The 24830-nt window shown below is 46.8% G+C and overlaps 1 protein-coding gene across 2 annotated transcripts; it reads right to left on the bottom strand.

Annotated features, from left to right (window-relative positions):
- Positions 1–10362: 10362 nt before the first annotated feature.
- On the bottom strand, positions 10363–19887 carry GLUL (glutamate-ammonia ligase). Of its 2 annotated transcripts, XM_060035067.1 has the most exons (8): positions 19741–19876; positions 18602–18715; positions 16962–17140; positions 15498–15659; positions 13760–13906; positions 13221–13348; positions 12822–13021; positions 10363–12247 (listed from the first exon to the last, which is right to left on the bottom strand). In XM_060035067.1, exons 2-8 carry the CDS (start codon positions 18610–18612, stop codon positions 11929–11931), a joined length of 1146 nt encoding a protein of 381 aa, XP_059891050.1. In that variant the 5' UTR covers positions 18613–18715; positions 19741–19876; the 3' UTR covers positions 10363–11928. The 2 variants fall into 2 exon arrangements, with proteins under 2 accessions (XP_059891050.1, XP_059891059.1); XM_060035076.1 differs by lacking the exon at positions 18602–18715 and having other exon boundaries at positions 19741–19887.
- Positions 19888–24830: the final 4943 nt, after the last annotated feature.

A 24830-nucleotide genomic window follows, 5' to 3' on the forward strand; every position in this document is an offset into this window, starting at 1 on the left:
TGTGTGGCCTTTAGCAAGTGACTTAATCTTTATGTGCCTCAACTTGTTTATCTGCAAAATGGGAATAATAATAGCAACAGCAGCTCATAGGATTGTTGTGCAGTTAAGTGAGTCAACAGCACCTAGCATGCAGTAATTACCAATAGGGAAAAAAAAAATCCTTTACCGATAGTCTTTTATTATAGAGATTTTTGTAAAGTTTATATTTTTTTAAATTTATTTATTTATTTATTTTTGGCTGCGTTGGGTCTTCGTTGCTGCACACGGGCTTTCTCTAGTTGCGGCAAGCAGGGGCTACCCTTCGTTGCGGTGTGCAGGCTTCTCATTGCAGTGGCTTCTCTTGTGGCGGAGCACGGGCTCTAGGCACGCGGGCTTCAGTAGTTGTGGCATGCAGGCTTAGTAGTTGTGGCACACGGGCTCAGTTGCTCCACAGCATATGGGATCTTCCCAGACCAGGGCTCAAATCCGTGTCCTCTGCATTGGCAGGCAGATTTTAACCACTGCACTACCAGGGAAGTCCTGAGTTTATACTTTTTTTAAAGCACATGCTCAAAAGATAAAGGAATATAAATGAGTAGCTCAGCTCCTTTAAGAATTCATCCACATGGGAATTCCCTGACTGTCCAATGGTTAAGACTCTGTGCTTCCACTGCAGGGGGCACGGTTCGATCCCTGGTCAGGGAACTAAGATCTCACAAGCTGAGCGGCAGGGCCAAAAAGAACAAACAAAAAACCCCTGAATTTATCCATGCATTCAACAACACTTATTGAGTATCTACTAGGAACTTGAATTGATATCAGAAAGAATGCCAAAGATAAGGTAGAGGGTTCTGAATTTACACCCATAAAATGTTATTTTACTTCATCTGAAGCCAATAGTAGTGGTATTGATGTGGTTTCAGCAATCTCGTAATCTCCGTCAGAATCTCTACTCAGCCATTCCAAATAGATTTACAAGCTATGTAAAAAGTGTCCCTGTTCTCTAAACTCAGGGACAAGTCTCCAGGCTGCCCTGATGACCGAAGAGCTGCCCTGTGCCCCTCCTTTCAATGGAGCCCTCGCTGCACTCCGAGCCTGCATTGCTGGGTCCCTGGCCCTGCCCAGAGCTGGAAATAAATTCAGGAGAATTACCTGGTGCCCAGAACACAAGGAAAAGGTAGCAAGTGGCTGCTGCTGGCGATGTCACTGCCCATGGTACCCTGGAAGCAGGTGACCTCCTCGCCACTCTGACCCAGCCTCTTCAGGTGAAAACTGCCCCCTTCCTGTCACCTTCCTGGACCCCCAAAACAATATCAATGTCCCTTATGTCTTGGGGAGTATTTCCTTTAAGTCTTCTCAGAGGCTCCCTTTCTTGGGGAGCCCTCTGTGCCCTCCCCCAGTAAGATTTAAAGTGTTTGAGCTTTCATTTAAGGACTACTGGGGAAGTAGTCGCCCCGGTAGCTTCAGATTTCCACCCAGCTTCGGTTTCCACCCAGCAACCCAACCTTCCCCTGAGGCAAAGAAACAAAAATCCCAGCTAACCGATGGCCAAGCTGTGGGGTCAGCTGGGGGTGGGGGAGGGGAGGACTACCTGATAAAGTGCTCTTGGAACCACCCTCAGTAACCTTAGCACAAGGGTAGACAGGATACTATACACTGGGTGAACGCTGCCCTAATTTTTTAAAATGCAAATTTTGGTAGTGAGACTGGCAAGCTTTTTATTTTATTTTTATTTAAAAAATTTTTTAATTTAAATTTATTTATTTTTGGCTGTGTTGGGTCCTCGTTGCTGTGTGCGGGCTTTCTCTAGTTGCGGTGAGTGGGGGCTACTCTTCATTGCGATGCGCGGGCTTCTCATTGCGGTGGCTTCTCTTTGTTGCAGAGTGTGGGCTCTTGGCGTGGGCTTCAGTAGTTGTGGCACGCGGGCTCAGTAGTTGTGGCTTGTGGGCTCTAGAGCGCAGGCTCAGTAGCTGTGGCGCAGGGGCTTAGTCGCTCCATGGCAGGTGGGATCTTCCCAGACCAGGGCACGAACCCGTGTCCCCTGCATTGGCAGTCGGATTCTTAACCACTGCGCCATCAGGGATGTCCAAGACACCTGTTTAAAAATCATATCCATTAGAATTGTCCTAGAGAATCAGCCTTTTAGATCTGGATCACTGGATCAGTGATCCAGAGAATATCTAGAGGAAAGAGAACAGGCTGGGGAAGGATCTAGAAGTCATTGCAGGACAGAAGTAACTGGGAATGTTCAATGTGAAAAAGAAACGACTCAATGGAGACATGAGTCCTGTCTTCAACTCTGAAGAATTTTCACCTGAGAAAGATTAGCCTCCTGGGTCTGTGTAATTTCAGAGGGCAGAATGAGGATAAAGATGAAAAGAAAAGAAAAAAGAAAGGAAAGAACAAACAACAACTACAGAGAAGCAACTTCTACCTCATCATAAAGAAAAGCATAAAGCATTGCATAAATGGAAAGGGCTTCCTTATGATATAGTGAGATCTCCCTGCCCTAGAGAGTTTGAGCATAAAGTACATGACAGCCTATAATGAATGCTGTAAAAACAGTTTCTAAACCTGGAAGGCTGCACAAAATCAGCCGTTGGGCAGGAGTTTTTAACCTGAATCCCTGGGTAGGCTTCAGGCAGACTCTGAACACACTGAAATTATAAATAAAGCTTATTTTAGGGGGGCATCTGTATCTATCCATAACTGCTTCTATTCGTATGTTTAAACCAGAGTGTCCAAGAAAGGAATAACCCAAAATAAAGTTTAGGGTGACTGCCCTAGTCTGACTTCCACTTCTGACTCTAGGATTGAAATTCCTGCACCAACATCTTTGTGTGCCAAAGGTCAGTGAAACTTCCAATGAGCATGCATTGACAAGAAAAGAGGATTCTTTGGATGCCTGGGACGTAGATGTGGGCCATCCCTACCTCAGCATCACTACTTTTGGCTTCAGATTTTTTTCTTTTTTCTTTTTTTGGCCATGCCACACCATGGCTTGCAGGGTCTTAGTTCCCTAACCAGGGATCAAACCCAGGCCCCCCGCATTGGAAACTTGGAGTCCTAACCACTGAACTGCCAGGGAATTCCCTTGGCTTCAGATCTAATCTGTAGTAAGTGAAACAAAGTGACATTTTGTGGGTACAAATTCAAAACCCTTTAGCCTTCTTTGATACCTGCTCCTGATGTCTACCCAAGCTCCTGGAAGCGGGTGAGAGTAGACTCTAATCTTCTGAAATATGGCAGAAGAAGAAGGCCTCAGGTCTCCAGAACCCTCTGGGGCTTTCCTACTCACCAGCCCCTGACTCCCGCAGTCAGCCTGGAATTGTCTTGGAGGCTGCATGATTGGAGACAGTGTCATGCCTGTTTGTCTTCCACCTAGAACACTCTGTGCTACACCATGCCAGGCAGCTGCAGCCTCCAATAGGACACCAGTGGGCCCCAGGGTGATGCCTGCAGACAGCTGGCACTCAGCAAGGTTTTCCACAGACTGGGACCTGAAGGAGGCCTCCAGCCCAGCTCAAATGAGGGGAGGAGAACTTTTCAGGTAGCATATCCTGTCACTGGAGACCAAGAACATACGAACAGGCAGGAGAAATAAATAGTCTCCTTATCCCCACTCTCCCTTCCAGTTTTTCTCTCTTTTCTGCTCCTCCATTCTTACTCTCTTTCCGTATTCTCTCTCCACTTCTTTGATTGCTCTTCCCCTCCCCTTCTGTGTGACATCTCAGTTGGCTCAGTGTCACTATTCAAAATTTTAGTTACATAACATGGCTTATGAAAGCAAAATAACCCTGCCGCCTGCCATGCCAGGCTGGGTGAAACCCAGATGAAAAAAAAAAAAAACCTGGTGCTCGGCGCTTCTGGGTTTTCTTGGATTCTTCGCAAGGAGGGTCAGCAGAAAAGGGCTTGCGTGCTCTGAGGGCACCAGACATCTGAGTCTCTCTTGAGATGAACTCAGTCAGGTCTTGGAGCTTTCCAGAAGGCAGAGGCAGAACAGGTCAGAGACAAGGGAAGGTGGGACTGCAGTGAGCGGTGGCAAAGACAGACTCAATGATTAAATAAACGTGTGAACTAGGACAGGAACCTTCCATCCTTTCCATACTCTGTCACCACCTCTGGAATTCTAAGTTGGCCTCTCTGCTGAAAACTTTGCACAATACACACTAGTTTACTAGCCCCTAGATGTAGTTCTTTGTTTCTCAATAGATGGGAAGACAAAGGGCAAGTCCATATCAATAGTTGCAAGCTCCCAGAAGTGACTTAAGTTAACCTCGTCCCCTGGGAGATGTCCCTGGCTCCCAGATCTTGATTATTCAGGCAGAAATATTAATGCAAGTCCCCCCCCCCAGGGGTCTCTCCTGGGAATGCTGTGGTAAGAACATAGTTTTTTTGCGGTTTCTGGGTTTGTATTCATTCTGCTGAGGACTCGCCTTTTTTTCCTAAGTATATGGATCAGGAGAAGGGCTGATCCATAATGTCATTTTTTAGGATTAGAGAAAGTTTAGCCCAGGCTAAAGGGGAATCAATCACACTGTGTATATATCTTCTCCAAACATTTTAATCCAGGTGAAGTGTGGATTACAATGACCATCAAGGGCATCTTTGACAGGAAGGCGATATCTCACAGAGGTTTGGGCTTGTAGTGGAGCTAATATGAATGGAGAGCTTGCACCTGGCTTTGGAAGGCCTATAGGAGTCCAGTCTGGGAATTTACTTTATATGCACACACACTTGGGGGCATTTTTGGTCCCTGGAAACATTGCCTCTATTTTCTTGCCTGCTCCGTGTTCCCTGTATAGCTCCCAGAGGACCTTCCTGCGGTTTGGGATGGAGAAAGGGAAAGACATATCCAAATTATTCCTCGCTCCCAATTAAGTGCAGGCATTGAACTGGAAATCCTTAACTCCACTCTCCGACAGACAAGAGAGAATCATTAAAAACAGGAATCAAAGAAATGAAACCAGAAACTGTAAATAAAAGACTTTCTCCCCAGGATAATACTTTAATCTTTACTATTGTCTTAGGGCCAAAGCTGCTCACCGTGATACATTTAAAGATTGGCCTAAGCTCAAGAGGTGGAGCTTTTCCTTCCTCTAAGCGTGGACTGAATTTCGTGACTCAGTGCCAGCATATAGAGCACGGCAGAAGTGATGGGAGGGGCTTCCCTGGTGGCGCAGTGGTTGAGAGTCTGCCTGCTGATGCAGGGGACACGGGTTCCTGCCCCGGTCCGGGAGGATCCCACATGCTGCTGGGCCCATGAGCCATGGCCGCTGGGCCTGCAGGGCTGGAGCCTGTGCTCCACAACGAGAGAGGCCACAACAGTGGGAGGCCCGCGTACCGCAAAAAAAAAAAAAAAAAAAGTGATGGGATATCACTTCTAAGATTAGGTTATAAAAAGACTGTATCTTCCATCTCTCTCTCTCTTGCTTTCATTTTCTTTCTTGCTTCACTCACTCTGAAGAAAGATGTGTCACGAGTGGCACTGTGGAGAGGCCTGTGTGGCAAGGAACTGTAGCCTCCTACCCAGTCATGTGACTGAGCTTGGGAACAGATCCTGTAGTGCAGTCACATCTTCATAAACTGCAGCTCTGACAGTTTGACTCAACCTCCAAAGAAACTCTGAGGCAGAACCACCCAGCTACATCACTCCCAGATTCCTGACCCCAGGAAACCGTATCAGATAATAAATATTTGCTGTTTTCAGCTGCTATATTTTTGGAGTAATTTGTTATGCAATGATGGGTAACACACTTCAATGCTTTCAAATTATATATAGCCCTCAGGGATGGAGAGTACTGGGCTAATTTCCCTGGGAAAGATTGTCATCCAGCTTTAAGATTCCTGTACATGAAGCAGGAGTCTTCAAACAGAGAGAAACTGTTCTCTCTAACCTAGAAGAAATGAGTTTTAAATAGGTTAAATGTTCCTGTCATTACTCATACTAAAATGTTGCCTCATATTTTTTACCCCCAAAGAAACGCTGTGTCAAGGTGTGACTTGTTCATTTCTTTCAGACTTCTCCAACATCCCTGACTTTCTGAATTTAGCTGTGAACCTTGATCACAAATAAATAACTGTAAATTGAAAGCAGTCATCCTCCAAGAAAGCAAATTTAACCCTTAACTGCTTCATTTCACCGTAGAACATGGTTCACTGCATGGAATTCTAAATCCAGAAGGAATTTCAGGGATGTCCATAGCTTATCTCAGGCTGATTCTATTAGGATGGTGTCAATTTCTGTACAAATGAATCATTTAATGCCAGATAGTCTAGGTATCAATGTGCTCCCAACTGTTCCCTCCTTAGGGAAGGGAGGAACCTGCAAGGCTCAGCTGTTTCCAGGATAGAGCAGTTGGGTGAACATCCTTGAAGGCCCTGCATTTGGGACCAGGGAGAGGAGACTATTTCTGGACCAGGTAATTTGGGACGAACTGCAGGAGTAAGGAAGCTCATACACAAATCATAAACATCTAAGATTCATGCTTGTGATAAACTGCCCTCCCACCCCCATCCTCCACCCTCTATTCACTTCTTTTAGCCACTGACACTGATAATGACCTTTCCAGTTAATTCGACAAACATTTACCAAAGGCTTACATGGCTACAGTGCCTTAAGTAGGTTAGGCCATAATGTATTTATGTAAAGATGTTAAAATAGGGTGGCAGTTTCTGGTTCCTAAGCCCATCTAGGAATGAGTCTGGAGGTAGGTTATTTGGGGAGGAGAAACCCAGTACATTCATTTCATGATCCTCTCTTGTAAAGAAAGCCCTGGGGAAGTGGATTCTCCTACTATACTGTCTCTCTTAACATATCACAAATTCCTTGCCAGAGACCAGACAACTCACTTCTCTGCCCCTCCCCCAATCCTCTTTCCTCCGTTCTACCAGTATGATACTGTACTTCATTATACAGCATTATTTGAGTAGTTATCAAAACAGCTCAAAAAATCATTTGAGGATAAGCTAGTATACATAGCAATATGTCCTGAAGTCTCATACTGTTTCATGATGCCAATGACACTCTTTTAGCTGTAAGAGGGAGGGGCATGAAGAAGAGGAAGAATTTCTATTCAGTTGACACCCTCATTCCTATGTTTGCACCAAAACACCAAAAAGTAGTGCCTATTTGGTCCACATTATATCTATTAAATTTTGGAGGTATCTTGAATGCCTCTTCCATTTAACGTCAGTAGAGCAGAATAATAGTCACAAAGGAGGAGTTATTCTGAATCTTTCTTGAAAGGCAAGTGCAGAAAGGCTGTCATGCAGAGTTTAGATTTGACGAGTGTGCACCCACTGGAGTTAAGCCTATAGATCTGCTGACTATGCCATAAGGTGGAGGAGTAGAGGAAGCTGAGACAGTCACAACCTCAAGACAATGCAAGTAACTTAATCTGAAATCCATGAGAAAGAGGACAACTTGCTGAGGTCCAAGGCCCTGCAAAAGAAAGTCATCAAATAACAATAGGAACTGCATAGACACTTCCTCTGTAACATGGGACTAGGACACCATCCCCTTTATATCAGAGGGGCTCCAGGCAGTGAATCATAGATAAACAGTTAATTGACAGTGCCCCAAAACTTCTTGTCCATTAAGCACAGGAGAGGGTAGAATTAGAAAGGGTTGGTGGTAGAACCATGCTTTGAGAATGATTATAGCATCTATGTCCTGCCCCCCCACTCCTAGTGACAGCTTTTCAGACCAGTGAATCTGCTTGAATATGTACTGCTTCTGGAAGAGATATTCTTAAGTTCCTGTCTCCTTTATAAGGTGCTATAGCTTTTGCAGAAGGTTCATGTAAGGTACCTAGATTGTGTTCTAATGTGTACATATATGCATATGTCCCAATATGGTATGTGTCTATATTTTATATATGTGCATATATCTGCATATTATAAAATCAGGTTGACCTTTTTTTTTAATGAGTAGGTGGTGATTGAGCTAAAGCCTATAAAATGATAGGGCTCTAATCAAGTCAAATTGGTTACAGTAGCAATCTACCTGAAGCCTTTGGAATGACACGGTAACTTGCCACTAGTCATAAAGCAACATGAGGCTCTTGGCAGCCTGACTCCAGCCAGAATCAACCACGCCAGCAGTCATTAAAAATTCAGTAAAACAGAACTTCACCTTAGTGCCATGACCAGAGTTAAAACACAGCCAAACCACCAAGACCTCATGGATTTAACACCACCCAATAGAATTGTGGGCTTAAAGCTTGCAAAACTGGTACTTAAAAATAATTCATGAAACAAGCCCTGCAGGCACCATGACAGGTCGGGATACAGCCCTGAGAAAGAAAAACAGGATCCCTGCCTTCATGAAGTTTACAATCAAAAAGTCTAGTGAGTGAAGGGCTTTCTTTGCGATAGCAAGTTACTTTTCAAACTTTGTACTTTTATTGGTGTAAGGGCCAAGGAGTAGCTGGAATTACCTAAATGCAGGCTTTGGTGAGATATTTGGAGCCCCAGCACCAAGTATTTGTTTAGGAAGTTCTTTTATCCACTAGGGTAAAATTCTACCCAGCAGCGCAGATCTGGCTTGTTAAATGATCCCAGTAATAACCATCCAAGGAACTCCTTGGAATCCTTTATCAGCTCCTTGATGTTCTTCTTCTAGCTTGTGTTGTCATTTAGCTCTTATCCAATAACTGGCAGGATGGAATTAAGGGAACTCGTGTTTAAAATGGAGAAACTCCTTTTGTGAATACTGGCCTGTCTCTTTAAGGCTGAAGGCTTGGCTGTCATTCTGTTTAATCTATCACTGATAAAGTTATCACGTAACCTAGTGTCTGCTAAATGAGCTATAAAGAACACCTTAGAAATACAAGGGGATTGCACTGTGACCTGTAGGTCAAAGCTAACTCTATGTAAGAGGTTGGAGAAGGAAATATACTAGTTGTTTCCACCTAAATCCTGATCACATTGAGAATTCCTTTCTACGTAATCTGTCAGAGAATTGCTTACAATGAGCACACAAGCAAAGTGCTCAGGTTATTTCCTTAATGTAGTGCTTGCGCTGTGCAGAATACCCCCTCACCAAGAACTGTGCTGGTGACCCAGGGAAGGGAAGCCAACTTCGGCTGGAGAGAGGGAAATAGAGCTTCAGTTGAAATAAATAATTTATCAGCAAAACCTGGAAAACACCGAGAGCAAGAGTGCACTCTTAAATCATGCCAAAACATGGTGCAAACTGGGACCACTCCCAGCAAACCAACAGGTAAGATCATCCTACTTTGAAAATGGGATATAACTTAGAAAAAAAAAATGCAGATATCTAGGATCACCTAAGACTAGAGCAATAAGCACTTGCCCAAAGAAAACTCATCTCTATAATAAATTTGCTGTAACAGGCACCAGCTACCTCCAAACTGATAGAGGACACTACTTTTTAAAAAGATAATTATGATTGCCCACAATACCTGGTACCTTACAAGGACAAAGGATGAATAAGTGCTTTTGCTAGAGGTATGTGCACAGCACCGGAGAGCAGGAGGGAGCTCCTACCCAGCCTGATGTGGAAATGAAACTAGGGTAGGAAGAAGCCAGGACGAGGTGGAAGAATTTCCAGGTAAAGGGACAGGGAGCAAAGGCACTGAGGTGTCAACATAGTGCTTTTGAGGGTATCACAAGCAGCTCACTGGTCTGGTGCAAGGAAAAGCGTATCCAAGGTATGTCTGGGGCTGGCTTGCCCTCAGCACAGGTAACCTCAAAAGGCTTTAACCAGGGCTTTCCTGGTGGCACAGTGGTTGAGAGTCTGCCTGCCGATGCAGGGGACATGGGTTCGTGCTCCGGAGCGGCTGGGCCCGTGAGCCATGGCCGCTGAGCCTGCGCTCCGCAACGGGAGAGGCCATGGCAGTGAGAGGCCTGCGTACCACAAAAAAAAAAAAAAAAAAAAAAAAAAAAAAAAGGCTTTAACCAGCATAGCAACGTGGTCAATATTTGCTATTTAGATGAATCACTGGCAGCTGGGCACAGGATGAAATGGAGACCAGTAGGGATAGTGAGACCAGTTGAAAGCACACTAAACACTTCAGGCTGCTATAAAATTAAGGCAGAGGGGTATTCAAAACAATGTGATAGCATGATAGGTCAAAGGCAAGCTCTGGAGCACAGGCAGGGGACGGCTGGTGTTTGTACCCTACTGCAAAATTCTAAGGCTAGGATATGCCTTAACCCACATATCCAAATTCCCAAAGCATGGGAAAGATCTGGTTGGCAACAAGACTCAGGAAAGATTTTTTTTTTTTATTCCAAGAACAGGTAAACCTGAACTTACTTTGCCTCTTTTAAAAAACTCCCCTTTTTTGGTGGTAAAAGGGAATGGAGAGGCACATAGCGATTTAAAAGAATAACAAAGAATCAAGTCAGAAGGGGTCTTATAAATGTTAGGTTGATTTATAAGAGCTGCTCTGGGCAGTTAACACAGTTTGTTTACAATGAGTAGTTATCTAACTCTGAACATACTGTATGTACATGGCAATTAGAAGTTGTCATGGTAAGAAAAAACCATAGCCTGCCTGCTGCAGCCAACACAGAAACAGCCAGAAACAGTAGGGGAGACGTAGGGACAAAGGTGGGGTTTGTTTTTATTATAAAAGAAAAAAAAAAACTCCTCAGGAATCTAAACAAAGGAAGGGAATATTTCACACTCAGAGAATAGACACCAGGACACAAAATTACAAGTGTTTTGACTCCAGACCTGTCCTCATCTCCTCCAACAGCAGACATGGGAAGGAGACAGCTGAAGCAAACAAGCAATTCTGTAAAACAAAGGCTTAGAAACCCTACAAATACGATTAAAATCTGAACTTGTTTTGCTTTAAAAAAATTTTTTTTTAATATATCAAAAGGCCTGCTTTAGTGACATGCTAGTCCCACCAGAAAATAACCCCCAACCCCCCTTGTCAGTAACATGCTCAAGTTGACCAGCCAACTCATATTTCCAAACCCCTGTGTGTACAAGTACGTGTGTGTCTTTTGAACCAAAGCCCCAGGGCTCAGGTGACTGCTGCTGCTCCCGCAGGCTGACACAGCCAACCCGTGCCAGCCTCCCCAGAAGGGTGAGCAGGGCAGAGATGCCCTGAAGTGGTAGTGAGGGGATGAGAGCCCAGTAGCCAACTTGTCAAGCACCCCCCTCCCCCCCGCAAAAGGAGACCAGACTACTCAACTCAAATTTGGCTCCCCGTGACCAGAATGGTTTTTACTTGCTAAGGAGAAAACACACATTTATCTGCACACCCGTATATATAATTTTTTTGTTTTTACATTTAAATATAAAAATACTACTCTGCTTTGTGTTATAAATGGAGGACCAAACAACATGGAACTCTTTCTTTTAAGGTAGGGCTATCCATCCATTTATGCTGAGCTTGTCAGGGCATTCAGCCCCAGGCAAGGGAAGCACCACACTAGGAGATCTAGGGCATTTTCCTACCTGATTTCCCACCACTCCTTCTCCCCTAATTCTCACTTTTAATAGAAAGTTGGTTCTAACCTTATAAGTAATGGAATTTCTCACCAAGAAAGGGAAATCCTAACCTTACCACAGAATCAAGCCCCCTGCCCCCCACTCAGCTACCACGCAGAGAAAGTCCTCCCCCTCCCTTCACAAATACTATGCTCTCTGTCCGGATAGCTATGCCTATTGGACAAACACACCTGATTAAATGGAAGCAGTGGTTATGTTTCCCCAACCCCACCCCGACTAACGCACTAGAAAGCTTCAGTGATAGGAAAAAAAATGGTGGGGGGGTAGGTGGGTGTGAAGAGATTAAGAACTTGACCCCTCTATCCTGGCCAAAGAAAGCAAGAGTGAGGAATAAAAAAAGACATTGACATCCTGCCCTTTGAGTTAACAGCTATTATAACAGGTGAGAGGGGCGAGAGTGGCAGTAGGATGTAGGATTAGGAGGGGTTTTGACGGCTGCAAGTCTAGTCCACTTAGTTTTTGTACTGGAAGGGCTCGTCGCCAGTTTCGTTGAGAAGACACGTGCGGATGAGGGCTTCTGTCACCGCAAAGGGGTCACAGTTGGCAGAGGGGCGACGGTCTTCAAAGTAACCCTTCTTCTCCTGGCCGACAGTCCGGGGAATGCGGATGCTAGCGCCACGGTTGGCCACACCGGCAGAGAAGTCGTTGATGTTGGAGGTTTCGTGGAATCCAGTTAGGCGCCGGGCGTTGTCCAGGCCCCCCTTGGGATCGTAGGCTCGGATGTGGTACTGGTGTCGCTTGCTTAGTTTCTCGATGGCCTCCTCAATGTACCTGGAGGAGACAGTTAAGATGAGCGTCCAACCTGCCACCAGGAAACCCGCCCTTCAAGGGCAGAGGAGCAGGTGTGGATCCAAGAATGGAGTGACTCATCTACCAAGACTGTTGTCCAGGGTCTACTTCACCAAAACACGGCCCCAGGAGAACAAATTCTCCACAAGGGCAGCACTTTGCCTTGTAAGCTGTGTCTCTTAGTGCTCGGAAGAGTGCTAGACATGCAGTAGATGGCATTTGTTGAATGAAAAGATCCCAATCAAGGACTTTCTCCCACCCAGGCATTGAATTCATTCATAAGCCTGTACGGTTACTAATTTAGTTCTTACTAAAGACTTTCAAATGCATTCATCTGTGTCAACTTTCCCCTATCACCATCCTTGAATCCTACTCCTAGAGTATTTTGGGGGTACTTTTCAAATAGAAACAAAATGACAGGATCAGAAGACAATTTTTGAAGCCAAGGGCCAAGGTACGAACTGAGAAGGCGGCTGACTCATTCCCGATACATCAAACCCTTGGCAAGTATTCTTGCAAAGAGAGTGAAACAGCCCCAGCAGGAGGCGGCACTCACTTCAGACCATTCTCCTCTCGCATGGCCTTGGTGCTGAAGTTGGTGTGGCAGCCGGCACCATTCCAGTTCCCAGGAATGGGCTTAGGATCAAAGGTGGCAATCACTCCGAAGTCTTCACACACACGATGCAAGATGAAGCGGGCCACCCAGAGATGATCTCCCATGTCGATTCCTTCACAGGGCCCTATCTGGAATTCCCACTAGAGAGAACGAGAAGACTGGCCTTTAAAACCCACTGCTCACCCCAACCCAGAAGCTCTGACACGTGCACCCTTCTCACCCCTACTCCAAGCCACCTTGAGGACTTTGGGTTAAGGAGCGGGGCACCATAGCAGCCCTTGCTAGCAAAAGTCTCCACTCGCCTCTAGGTGGGGAAGGTGACGGACTTGAGCCATTTACCTGGGCAGGCATGACCTCGGCATTTGTGCCCCCGATCTTGATGCCGGCATACAAGCAGGCCCGGTAGTGAGCCTCCACGATATCCCTGCCATAGGCTTTGTCTGCTCCCACACCACAGTAGTAGGGACCTGCAGAGGCGTCAAGATGGAAGGTCAAGAGGCAGGACATCAAGAAAATTCCTATCTATGTGAGATGCACGGCCCAAAGTCAGAAGTCAGAAAGCTCTCAACACTTGCTCTCTGGAATCACCATCCCTGCCTTCACCTGGAGGTGCAGGAGTGGAGTGCAGGGGGCCCTCCTGGCCACATTCTCAGTAGGGCCAAAGGTTTTCCCACAATGTTAATGTCTCAACATCCACGTCTGGATTTGGGTAGCACAAGGGCTCTCTCTCTTTACGGTATTATTTCAGCCAAACTCAGGGATACTCCCTTAGCTTTTTGATCCACAAGGATTCAATCCCATCTCTGGAGAGAGAGACTTTCCTTGCTAATTAAGCACTTGGGGAGGAGCAAGATTCACCCCTCACCAAGGGGACTTACCTTGGGGCCCAGGGAAGCCGTTGGAAGGCCAACCAAAGGGATGCCCATCTGTGCCCATGAGAGTATATTCCTGCTCCATTCCAAACCAGGGGCGCTGGTTGCTCACCATGTCCATTATCCGTTTACAGGTGTGCCTTAAATTGGTCTCTAGGAAAAAGAAAGAGTCAACACACTATTAGAGACATATGGACAAATGTACTGAATCCCTGCATGGATGGGAAATACTCCATGGACTCCAGGTACTTGAGATGTTGATTATAAGCTGAATTGACCCAGTGTTAACCTTTCTGTGCCCCCGTTGGTCGGTGTAAAAGGGGACGATAAGAGAAGCTATGATTATATATCTGCAGGGAGACTCTCAAAAGGCTTTATTTATAACTAAACTGGGTTACAACAGAGTCACATGGGAGTGGATCCAGAACAGAGCAAGTTTTCACCTTATCTGCAAGCTGGCTCCTTCCCAAATACCAAATGTCAGGCACGTAAACCCTCTATTCACAAAAGAACTGCTTCTAGCTGTCAGACTTATTCCTAGTTTCTCAAGCATTTAGAGCCAAATCTACAATTTTTATTGAGAGAATCATTTGCCTATTAAGAGCTTTACATTCCAGGTGAGCAGATAAAGTGCTAAGTTCTATAGTACTGGTTAGTACAAAAAAATAAAAATAAAATAAAATGTGACGAGCTCAACTGGGAACAATTTCTAACCCAGACCGGAACTTTATAGACTCATTATGGCTGTTTCACTATGTCCCAGGAACCATTTTAAGATCTCTACGTTACATCAAAGAAAACCCCCAACTTCGTTTTCCTAACAGCCCTGAGGTGGGTATTACAAGTCTCCATTTTCACAAATGAGAAAATGAGGCTCAGAGATGGTAGGTAGCCTGCCCAGGGTACAGCACAAGCAGCAAGGTCAGGAAACCCTGCTTGTCGACTTCAGAGCTCAGGCCCTTTACCACAATTTGATAATGCCTCTCAAAACAAAGACAAGTAAGGTCCAGAGTCACTAAGTGACTTGCCAAAAAGTCTCACTGGCTGAGTGTAGCAAGAGACTTCATGGACGTGAGACTCCAGCTGAGCTTAAAAAGGTGAATGGTGGAGAACTGGGAGCAATGGGTATGCCAGACAAAAACCAAAGGTGCAGTTACAGCAAACCTCAAGGCAAACGTATGTTATCAGTGAACCAAGATGCTCTTATTTTAGTCAGTGGACAGAGAAAGAAGACAAGCTCTCTGGAATGAAAAGGCAACCAATAACATACAATTCTTCTCAATCATTTGCACATATTAACTCAATTAATCCTCTAAACAACTTTATGAGACGGATTTCATTATTTTCCCCATTTTAAAATCGGGAAGTGAAAAGTATAGGAGAAAAGTAACTTGCCCCAGTTCATACCAAGTAAGTGGCAGATCCAGAACTCAAACCCAACATTCTAACTTCAGAATCCATGTTCTTAAAATCTACAGGCAGGAGGACTGTGACATGCGGCACTCCCCCAGCAGATTTAGAAGAATCCAATGTCGTTTTATGGAACCAACAATGGGAGGATGGACCATACAACCTCTCTGAACAAGGAAGTTCAGGATGGAGAGGTCCATGTCCAATCCTTCAGACTTCTAAGACAGTTCTGAGGTAAGCTCGTCTTTCCAATACCGATTTTGGAATATCCTCTCCCACCCAACTTTACAATTCATGGACTGGGGTGGGGTATCCATACCTATCCTATACACACCTGCAGGCTTTCGGTTGTACTTGAAGACTTCACAGAACACCAGCTTGTTGGGGTCCTTGCGGAAAGGGTCCCGAAACATGGCAGCAGGGACGAGATACATGTCACTGTTGGAGCCTTCGGATTGAAAAGTACTAGAGCCATCAAAATTCCACTCCGGCAACTCTGGGGTAAAAAAGAGAGGGGAAAATTATAGTTAAAACGCACAGGAACTTTTCAGATCTTCACAAGATCTGTACTCTCTTGTCCAGAAAGCCAGTGAGGCATGCATGACTGCCACTATTAACACACAAACCCTGATGTTTGCAGGTAGCCCTACAGTCCTTCCTACCTGAGTTCCAAGTATGACCACTGCATCACTTTCCTAAAAGAAGTAACAGTCACAAGAACAACCTAAGAATGACGTTTCCTCTGTAAATAAGTCTACTGGACACCAAGGAGACAAACTGGATATCACCAGTCAGTCAGTCAGTCCTCATTTAAAGTATTGAAATAGGAGAAATAAAGATTCTCTGAGAGCCAACTGTGTTGCTTCTTTCTCTAATTCCTCCCCCCGCTGTGTGACGGACTGTCCTAGTTCAAGTGGTGTCCTTATTTTAACAGATGAGGAAACAGACACTAGCCGGATGACTTATTCAATGGTGCTCCCATGTCACGTATCCACACTATGTTTTAAAGGCCAGTTCCTTCATCACTCCAGGTGACTATGAGTTCTCCCAAGGCAGAGACCAGACTCTCATCTTGTATTCCCAGGGCCTATCCAACACCTGCCACATAGCAGGTGCACAGTATATGCTTTATATTATAGTCATTCATTCATTTGCTCAAATGTGAACATTATCAGAAGAGTAACCTAACCTAAAAGCAGGTAAAAGATGATGGACCACGGTCCCTTTCCAGAAGGAGAGTGGCTATGGTTTGTTCTAGACCAAAAGAATGAAGTTGTCACAACTCATATAATAGCTCCTGTAGGATAAGCAATCAGCCAGTTTAAGAATTTCCAGAAGTGGCATCAACTAAAAACTAATGATGGCTGGTCCTAGAGACCACTTTAGGGTGTTTGTTTTGCATGTAGAACCTCAGTGACACATGAGTCTGAAACAGCATTCAAAGAGTTTGTAAAGTAGATGGCACAGTCAGGTTACAGCGGTGGTTTTCAAACTGGGTTCCTGGCGGTACCTTAGGGCCAATTAAGTAGGACTGCCCAAGTAAACAAAGTTTCCAACCCCTCTTGCCCCCAGACTTTGTCTCTTTTCCTTCAATATACTGGCTTACATGCAAGATTTCATTTAAATGAAGGGGTCCATTGCTGTTATGCTTGGAGGCAGTGTAGGAGCTTAATGTTGGTTGAATGAAGTCTGAAAAGTCCCGCCTTCGAAAAGCATCACAAACAGAGGCCAAATCTAGTGGCTTGGTCTCAGGCTGCCGCCCACCCTCACGCTGCTCCCAGCCAGCTCAGTCTCTCACCTTCTATACACTTGGGCTCACAGTCCAGGGTCCGGGTCTTGCAGCGCAGTCCTTCTCCAGTACCATCAATCCAGATATACATAGCTTGGACTTTCTCACCCTGAGGCAGGGACATGTACACCTGCTTGATGCCTTTGTTCAAGTGGGAGCTCGCCGAGGTGGCCATGGTGGAAGGTGTTCTGGAGAGAGACAAAATAAAATAAGAACACCAACTCCAAACAGATCCTCTGACGCAATAAGGACAACTAAATCAAGAAGCAGCGGGAGTGGTGGCCCCTCCCTATTTAACTTGCTTTCAGGGAGATTAAACTTTTATACTAGACAAAAGTCTCCTTATAAGCTTCCTCAAGCCAGAATCTAAACTTGTGAGCACTAAGCTCTACTTTTTGCAGTTTATCAGAGGTAGAGGAATTGTTTCATTTTTCACACTAAGATACTAGAGGGAGGAAAAAAACCCCAAAACACAATGAAGATACAAAAGTTCTGAAACAGAAAGTCTGCCGAACAGACATCGTCTCCAAGTAAAATCCAGCCACAGAAAGGCTTGGCTGCTATGATCTCTGGGTTAAGTCTTCCCTTTTCCTTACACCCCAGAGGATATCTCAGTAAAGAGTGCTTTTGAAGATTCCTCCACCCTTCCAAAAAATAAACACCCCCCCACATTTAGTTGGTAGGATGAAACAAGGGGGCTAGCTAGAAGATTTAAGAGACTGGTGGCTTCCTAGAAGAACAGCAGTTATTACAATTACCAAGATGTAAAAATAGCCAATCCAAGTTGGATTCTAAGATACACGATGGCATAATTTGCATCAGTCTGAGGCAAAGTTCTCACTTCAGACAGGAGATTTAAGTTTGACCAGATTCCACCAGAGAGCTTTTCAAGTAATTAAGAAATTCCCACTTCTAAATCAAAAAGCTCTGGGGTTTCAAAAGCTGAGGCATGCTAAAAACTGCGAGGCTCCACCGCAAAACCCCTGAAAGAAGAGACACTGAAGCCACAAAACCAAACCTCAACATTAAGAGGAAACGTTCCACCCCTCCCTCTGCTGTCGACAGCCCAGGGTGGCTGGAAAGGGAACACACTGTTCTCCTCCAATGACTTGGGTAACTTTCTGAAGTACAGTGGCAAAGTTTCTATGGGCAACCGTCCATGTTTGCCCAGCTGAAAACATAACTGCTTCTCCCTCCAACAGCCTCACCCTTCTCCCCCCACCCCCCCCCCCCGAAAGCGGAGAAGCTGTCTGTCAAGCAGTGTTAGCAGACAACCACTACCTTTGCCTACTCCTGTAGAAGACTTGGTCAGTCAAATCCCACCCCCGACGCCCATCCTGCCTTTAAAAGCCAGAGGGAGCAATCCCTGACCCTTTCAGCTCCCACTAAAAGCTATAACCCGGTCTCTGGCTTTCGTCCCCAACCTGTTACACCTCCAATTTCAAACCACTCTGTCTCCCTTTAAGCCTCGGATCCTGCTCTTTTTGGTGACGAGTTGCAATGCCAACAGCCTAGTCTACTGTATCAACTGGTGCCGCCGAGGTGCCAAGATTACGTGGTGGGTGCTGGGAGGGATGGGATTCTGCAGTTTTTAGCTGTTTCTGCAGCTGCAGTGGGAGCCGGGGTCCTCATCCCTGCTCCTCACTCACCCCAGCCACATAAGGTCAACGGTATCGATGCCCTCCTTAGCCTTTCTCCTTTCCGAGTGGCGTTCGCGCCTCTCGTGGGTCTCCGGCTCTCGCTGGTCCAGGCACCGGAGGTTTCTGGGCGAGGGAGACGGAGAGGGAGAGGGAGTTGGAGAGCGGTAGGGATCGGACCGGGACGAGCTGGAATGCGAAGGCTGGTAGGTCAACGTCTCGATCTTGACTCGCAGTTTCTCTCTGGCGTTCACTGAGTAGGCGACGAAGCCGAAGCAGTTGGAGGGGGACCCCGAGGACCGAGACTCCAGGTCGTCACCTTCGTTCATGGTCTTCTTCACGGATTTGCGGCCAGGGGAGGATCCCCGCTTCCCGCCCCCGGGGTGGTTGGGATAATCCACTTTGAGAGCAGCCCTTTCCCACAGAAAGGTCCCGAAAGTCGGCGCCCCGCCCCTTGGGCCCCCGTCTGGATCTCAGGGCCTAGCCGAGGGGGGCCATCCCTCTCCAAGGACAGGGCTAGGAGGGGCGGGGGATGGGGACATCCGCCAGAGGGACAGCGTGCCGCTGCTGCCCCTGTCCGGCCGGCCAGTCCTCTCCACCCGCCGCGCCCGCCGGCCATGCCGCATCCCGGGCTCCCCATTGTTCAGTCACAGGGGTAGGCCCCCGGGAGCCCGCGGCGGGAGCGGGCCGCAACACAGACGCTCACTGCCCCTCGCCTCCGCGCAGGCGGCTAACCGCGACGACCGCCCCAGGGCCCGCCTCCGCGGAGGAAGAGAGCGAGGCTCCAGCAGGGGACCACTCCATCCACCACGCACACCACATGGCCGAGCCGGGGGCGCCGGGCCCGGGCAGTGCCTCCACAGCTCGCCCTGCCGAGCGACATCCAGGGGCGGCGCTTGGGGCTGCAAGCAGCTGAAGGAAGATCAAAACAACTCCCCGCCCTTCTCGAAGCCCTGGCGACTCGCGCGCCCCGCCATCGCCGACCCAGACCCTCCGGGAGGCACGGGCGGCGGAAGCAAGCGGGAGGGCCCGCAGGCCGGGGCGCAGAGTAGAGGCTGGAGGTGGGAAGGGGCCGAACCGAGCTCAGCCGATCGGTCAGAGCGCGGCGGCTCGCGACACTTCCGAGCCCCCCGGGCCGGCCAGGCGCTTACCTGGGCGGCGAGCAGGCGGCAGGGTGGGCAGGCCGCGAGAGCGAGGTGCGGAGAGGAGAGGCGAGGAGGCCGGAAGAACTGCTTACACAGCCGGCTCTTCTCCCATTCTCGGCTCTGCAAGGCCGTCTGCGGCCCCGCACGCTTTATCTGCAGCCGGGGCCGCCCCCGGCGCCCTGATTGGCTCCCAGAGGCCCGGAGCCTGGGCGGGTCAGCTGATGCGCGTCCCGGCAACTCGGCCATTGGGCGAGCCGCCGAGCGGGCGCCGCCGGGGTGGGGGCGAGCCGGCCCGGGAAAGAAAGAAAGGGAAAGGGCGGTGGGGGAAGGGGGTGTGGGGGAGGGGAGCGAGGAAGGGCGGGGCGGCGGCGGCGGCGGCGGCGGCGGCGGCGGCGGGCCCAGTGCCTGCCGGGAAGGACCCCGCCGGCCCGGGCTGCCGCGCAGCGACGCGGCGCCCCCGCCCGCCCGGCCTGGGGCCGGCCCCGCAGCCCAGTATTGCATTCAGGTCGGATATTTTGCGGGAGAGTTCTCTCTTTTACTAGGTCACACTGCACGCCCCAGAGCTCCCACAGGAAATTCTGACCCACGGGCACCCACTTTTGCCTTTTGTTGTTAGAGAACCCCCGGCCCCCTTTCCCGGCCCTCGGGTCAAGTTTGTGAGGGAGCTCGCGGGGTGGGGGAAGCCCTGGGCTCGCCGCAGCCGTGGCCAGGCGTCGGAGGGGGCGGCGCAGACGGGGCTGCCGGAGGTCTCTCGGCGGGTTTGGGGATGTGAACAGAAGTCTAGGATCTCACATTGGTAGTGAAAGTGCTGTGTTTTGTCTCATTCCATAGAAGGGATCCTGGCGGGCGGAGACACAAGTTGGGAGACCTGATTCTGCCTCTGTCACACCTGAGGCAATTCTCGCAGCCTCTGGGCCCAAGTTCCCTCATCTATAAATAAAGCGGAACTTCCCTGGTGGTGCAGTGGTTAAGAATCCGCCTGCCAATGCAGGGGACACAGGTTCGAGCCCTGGTCCGGGAAGATACCACATGCCGCGGAGCAACTAAGCCCATGCGCCACAACTACTGAGCCTGCGCTCCAGAGCCCGTGAGCCACAACTACTGAGCCTGCACCCTACAGCCCACGAGCCACAACTACTGAGCCCGTGAGCCACAACTACTGAATACCACGCGCCTAGAGCCCGTGCTCTGCAATAAGAGAAGCCACTGCAATGAGAAGCCCGCGCACCGCAACGAAGAGTAGCACCCGCTCGCTGCAACTAGAGAAAGCCCGTGCGCAGCAGCAAAGACCCAACGCAGCCGAAAATAAATAAAATAAAATTAATTAATTAAAAAAATAAAATAAATAGAGTGGTTCAAGAAAGGACCTTAAGAGTCGCCCATCAGATCTGAAATTCTGTTCAGTAAAGCGGTTCAAGAAAGGACCTTAAGAGTCGCCCATCAGATTTGAAATTCTGTGTGCAAACTGTTTCCCGAGGACAGCTGAAAGGAAGGTGAAGTCTTGGCATCTCCTCTTCGAAGCTCAGGGTATGTCAAAAATTTAGAATTCCTGAAACGAATTCTGTCTGTTTTTGTTTGTCAAGTAATTTATTGCACGTTTTTGTAATATGGAAAATGAGAATCAGTACCCCTTCCTCCTCTCTCCTTATAGCCTTACTATGATAGGTGAGAAAACGTGTATGTGTATGTGAACACAGTCTTGAAGTGGATGCTTGTCAACAGATACACAATAACTATATATATATGTATACAACACATACACAACACACACGTGAATATAACGTTTTCATTTCTACCAGTGCTATTACTTGATCATACTATTTTTATTGCCTGAATCCATCTGATGGTGTCTAGCCTTTATTGCATCTTTCAAGAGCCCCAGTATTTGAGACTTCGAGGTTTTCTGTTTGAAGACTAAGAAGTCATGTTTCCAGGGCCTTTGGAAGAGGAAGGGAAGAAGTTTGCACTTCTGGTTATTTTTTGTACCACAAATATGGAAAAGAAATGTTGCCTGTGACCACACACACATAACTTGGCTTCTTTGGTCAACATCCCTTCCCTGTGAGAGTGTGTCTAACACTGTAGTGATTTAAAATGAGAGATGCAAGATTCATCTCAAACAGGGGCTTTTGGTATGTTTCAGACAGGTAACATTGTGGACCAGGTAAGTCGCCTTGCAAGTGTAAGGGATTCCATCCTTTATGTGATCCTTCGATATGATGGTTAAAAGCTGGGCTTCAGTTCAGGCAACGCAGGTTCAGATCTGGGCTTTACTTCTTACCAGCTTTGTGTTGGGGTAGGTACTTAGCCCTAGAGCCTCAGATTCCTTGCCTCCAAAATAAGAATAACGTCTACCTTGTATATTGTAAGGATTAATTGTGATGGCACATGCATATAGTAAATTTTTAGAAAAGAGCAATAATAATTATTATAGGCCAAGATAATCTGATGGGATTGGATTCTTTCTTTCCCCACCACAACCTGTGAAGTACAACTTCCTAACTTCGTGTAATGCTCTACCGTTGGTTTTATGAGAGTGGGCTTAGACCTGGTAGCAAACTGAGATGTCTTCATTCCATTTCTTTCTGTGAGGTCTTGAGTTTAAATTGTTGAGGAGGGGGCGTGAGGGAGGGGAAGAGTCATGTTCTTGTTTTAGAAAATGTTGATTTCCAGTTGCCAAACTGCCAGAAGTGAACCAGAGCTTTTTACTGTACTCGTCACCACCAGCACCCGAGGCGGGGATGGCACACAGAATAGAAAATGGAAAAGTAGGAAGCATGTGCAGTTCTTAAAGCTTCTAGTCTGTGGGTGCCTGCCGCCCTTGCTGGTGTCTTAACCTCCCTGAGCAGCTTATTCATCTTAGTGTCCCCCAGGAGTGTCCAGGGTGAGTGGTCAATAACCGATGTTTGTTGACCACACAGAAATGACAGCGGCACCATCAAGAGAACATGTGCTTTGAGCTGCTTTTCCAAGAATGGAAATGGATTTGCTTCGATCCATTCACGTGACGGGGCATACTTTGTGAGGGTTAGGAAGGTAATACATGACTACTGAGTTTTTCAGGCAGAACAAGAGGCATTGTCCCCCTTAGTCAGCACCATACTTACTTAACCCAACCGAATTAGGGCCCAAATGAGCCCAATGATTGTTCAGGGAACCTTAAAAGAGTATGAGGGAAGAAAAAGCAGAAGAAAGTCCTTAAACTAACTGGTTCGTCCCCAGAAACCCAGACTGTACTTTTAGAGAAGTTAGAAGTAGAATGGACTGTTTGATCCTGTTTGACTTTGCTGTGTCTGCTGCCCTTTGTTCTCTTTCTCCTTCTTCCCTAAATTGCTACCCGCCCACATTCTCCACTCGCTCCCTAAAAAGCATTAGAGCACTTGAACGGATGAACTCTTCTGTCTCCTGGTACACCCAGTATCAAAGCACACAGGGGATTCTGTTACGTGTGCTTTGAAGTCAGGTTTTTCTCTCTTAGAATAGAGCAGCTGTGTCCAAGGGGTGGGTGGAGTGGGAGAGAAATATCACAGGTAAAAATTTGGTTCCAAATCTGCAGAAATGACTGGGGACTGAAAAAAAGCATTTCTTCAGTGTTGTTCTGCTGCTTGAAATAAAGGCCTTGTCTTGGCTGGGCTTTACCTGTGAATTCTCTCAATTTCTTTCACTCTCTTTTAAAGGACCCATTCTCACTCTGCAGGTCGTAAGCCCTTAATCTAGTGATCTGAGCGTGCCTTCCCAAGGCCTGTGTGGTTGGTTGCCTTGCACTCATTGGAGACAAGATTTGGGGTAAGGCTCAAACGTACTCAAACCTTCAACCAGAACATGTAGTTTGGGAAATGGAGTTTTTCCAACATTTGAATGATTTCAGTAGGCATTGAACAAAACCCTTAACTTAGGCTAAAGAGACATAGCTGAGACTCAGGCTTGAGGAACACCCCGGAAACCCAACCCAGAATTATAAATTTTTTTTTTCAATAAACCAACGCCAGTTCTTTCCAAAAGAATAGACCATTGTATCTCTTAAAGCAAAACAAAAATAAAACAAAAGAAAAAGAAACAGCCTTGGAAGTTGATGTCATTACTCTTAAAGCACATTTTGGGGAAAAGCTGCAATTGACCAAGCCTTCAAATTTCACAGTACACAATTAAAGAAGGAAAGACCAGGTTTTACGTCAATTTGGTATCTAACACTGAACCCAGAGGAATTGTTCTTTATCTCTTTTCTGATTGTTTGATATTCTTAAGCTCAGGTTAGGAAATTAGAAATTCAAGTCTCAGCTTTTTTTTTTTTTTTTTTTTTTTTTGTCTGATTTGAGTTTTGTTGAAGGCCCCTGGAAACCATTCAAATATAGAGAACACTTCGTTTCCCAGCCTACACCTTATGACTGAAGGTTTGGGTCTGAGCCCTACCCCAAATCTTGTCTCTCACAGGAAACTGCTTGGAGAGTTGGGAGGAATTAAGTTCATCTTAGCTAACGACATGGTAAAATAAGTGCTACTGAGAAAATTACAGCTGTATAATTCTAGAATGAACCTTCAAATCATTCTAGCTGACCAGTGAGGAAGCTGAGGACGTGCTCACTTGCAGTAGCTAGCTGGATTCACCTTAGTGCAGCATTTCACAGGCTAATATGCTTCCAAGGTGCAATTCCCTTGAGAGCCTTTTTCTGTTGCCCTTCCTTCAGCCTTCTCGGGCTGTGGGTGATGCATTCCTGGGCCACCACCTCTAAACTCCGAAATCCCTACTGTACCCACTAAGGAAAGTACCCAGTCCAGGAACCAACTAGTTTACCTCTGAATCCTGCATAGTGGCTTACCCAGTACCTTACATACAATGGACATTCAATATATTCTTTGTGAATAACTAGATTACCAGGGGAAAAATTGCTGTATGACAGGTTCTTTTTAAAGGAATCTTTGGAGATCATTTTGTGTATTTAATAATCTGTTTCGTTGTTTTGTGAATGTGGGATCTTCACAGATAAATTTTCTTCCTGTTCTCAAGGTATGTATGGATTTATCTTTGTTCTCTAGATTGATTGGAACATTATTGAAGCTTATTTAGAAGTTTAGGAAATTTAGCATTGTGGTCAAAA

Source organism: Delphinus delphis, chromosome 1, assembly GCF_949987515.2.
Source record: "Delphinus delphis chromosome 1, mDelDel1.2, whole genome shotgun sequence".
In the NCBI taxonomy this organism is placed as follows: Eukaryota; Metazoa; Chordata; class Mammalia; order Artiodactyla; family Delphinidae; genus Delphinus; species Delphinus delphis.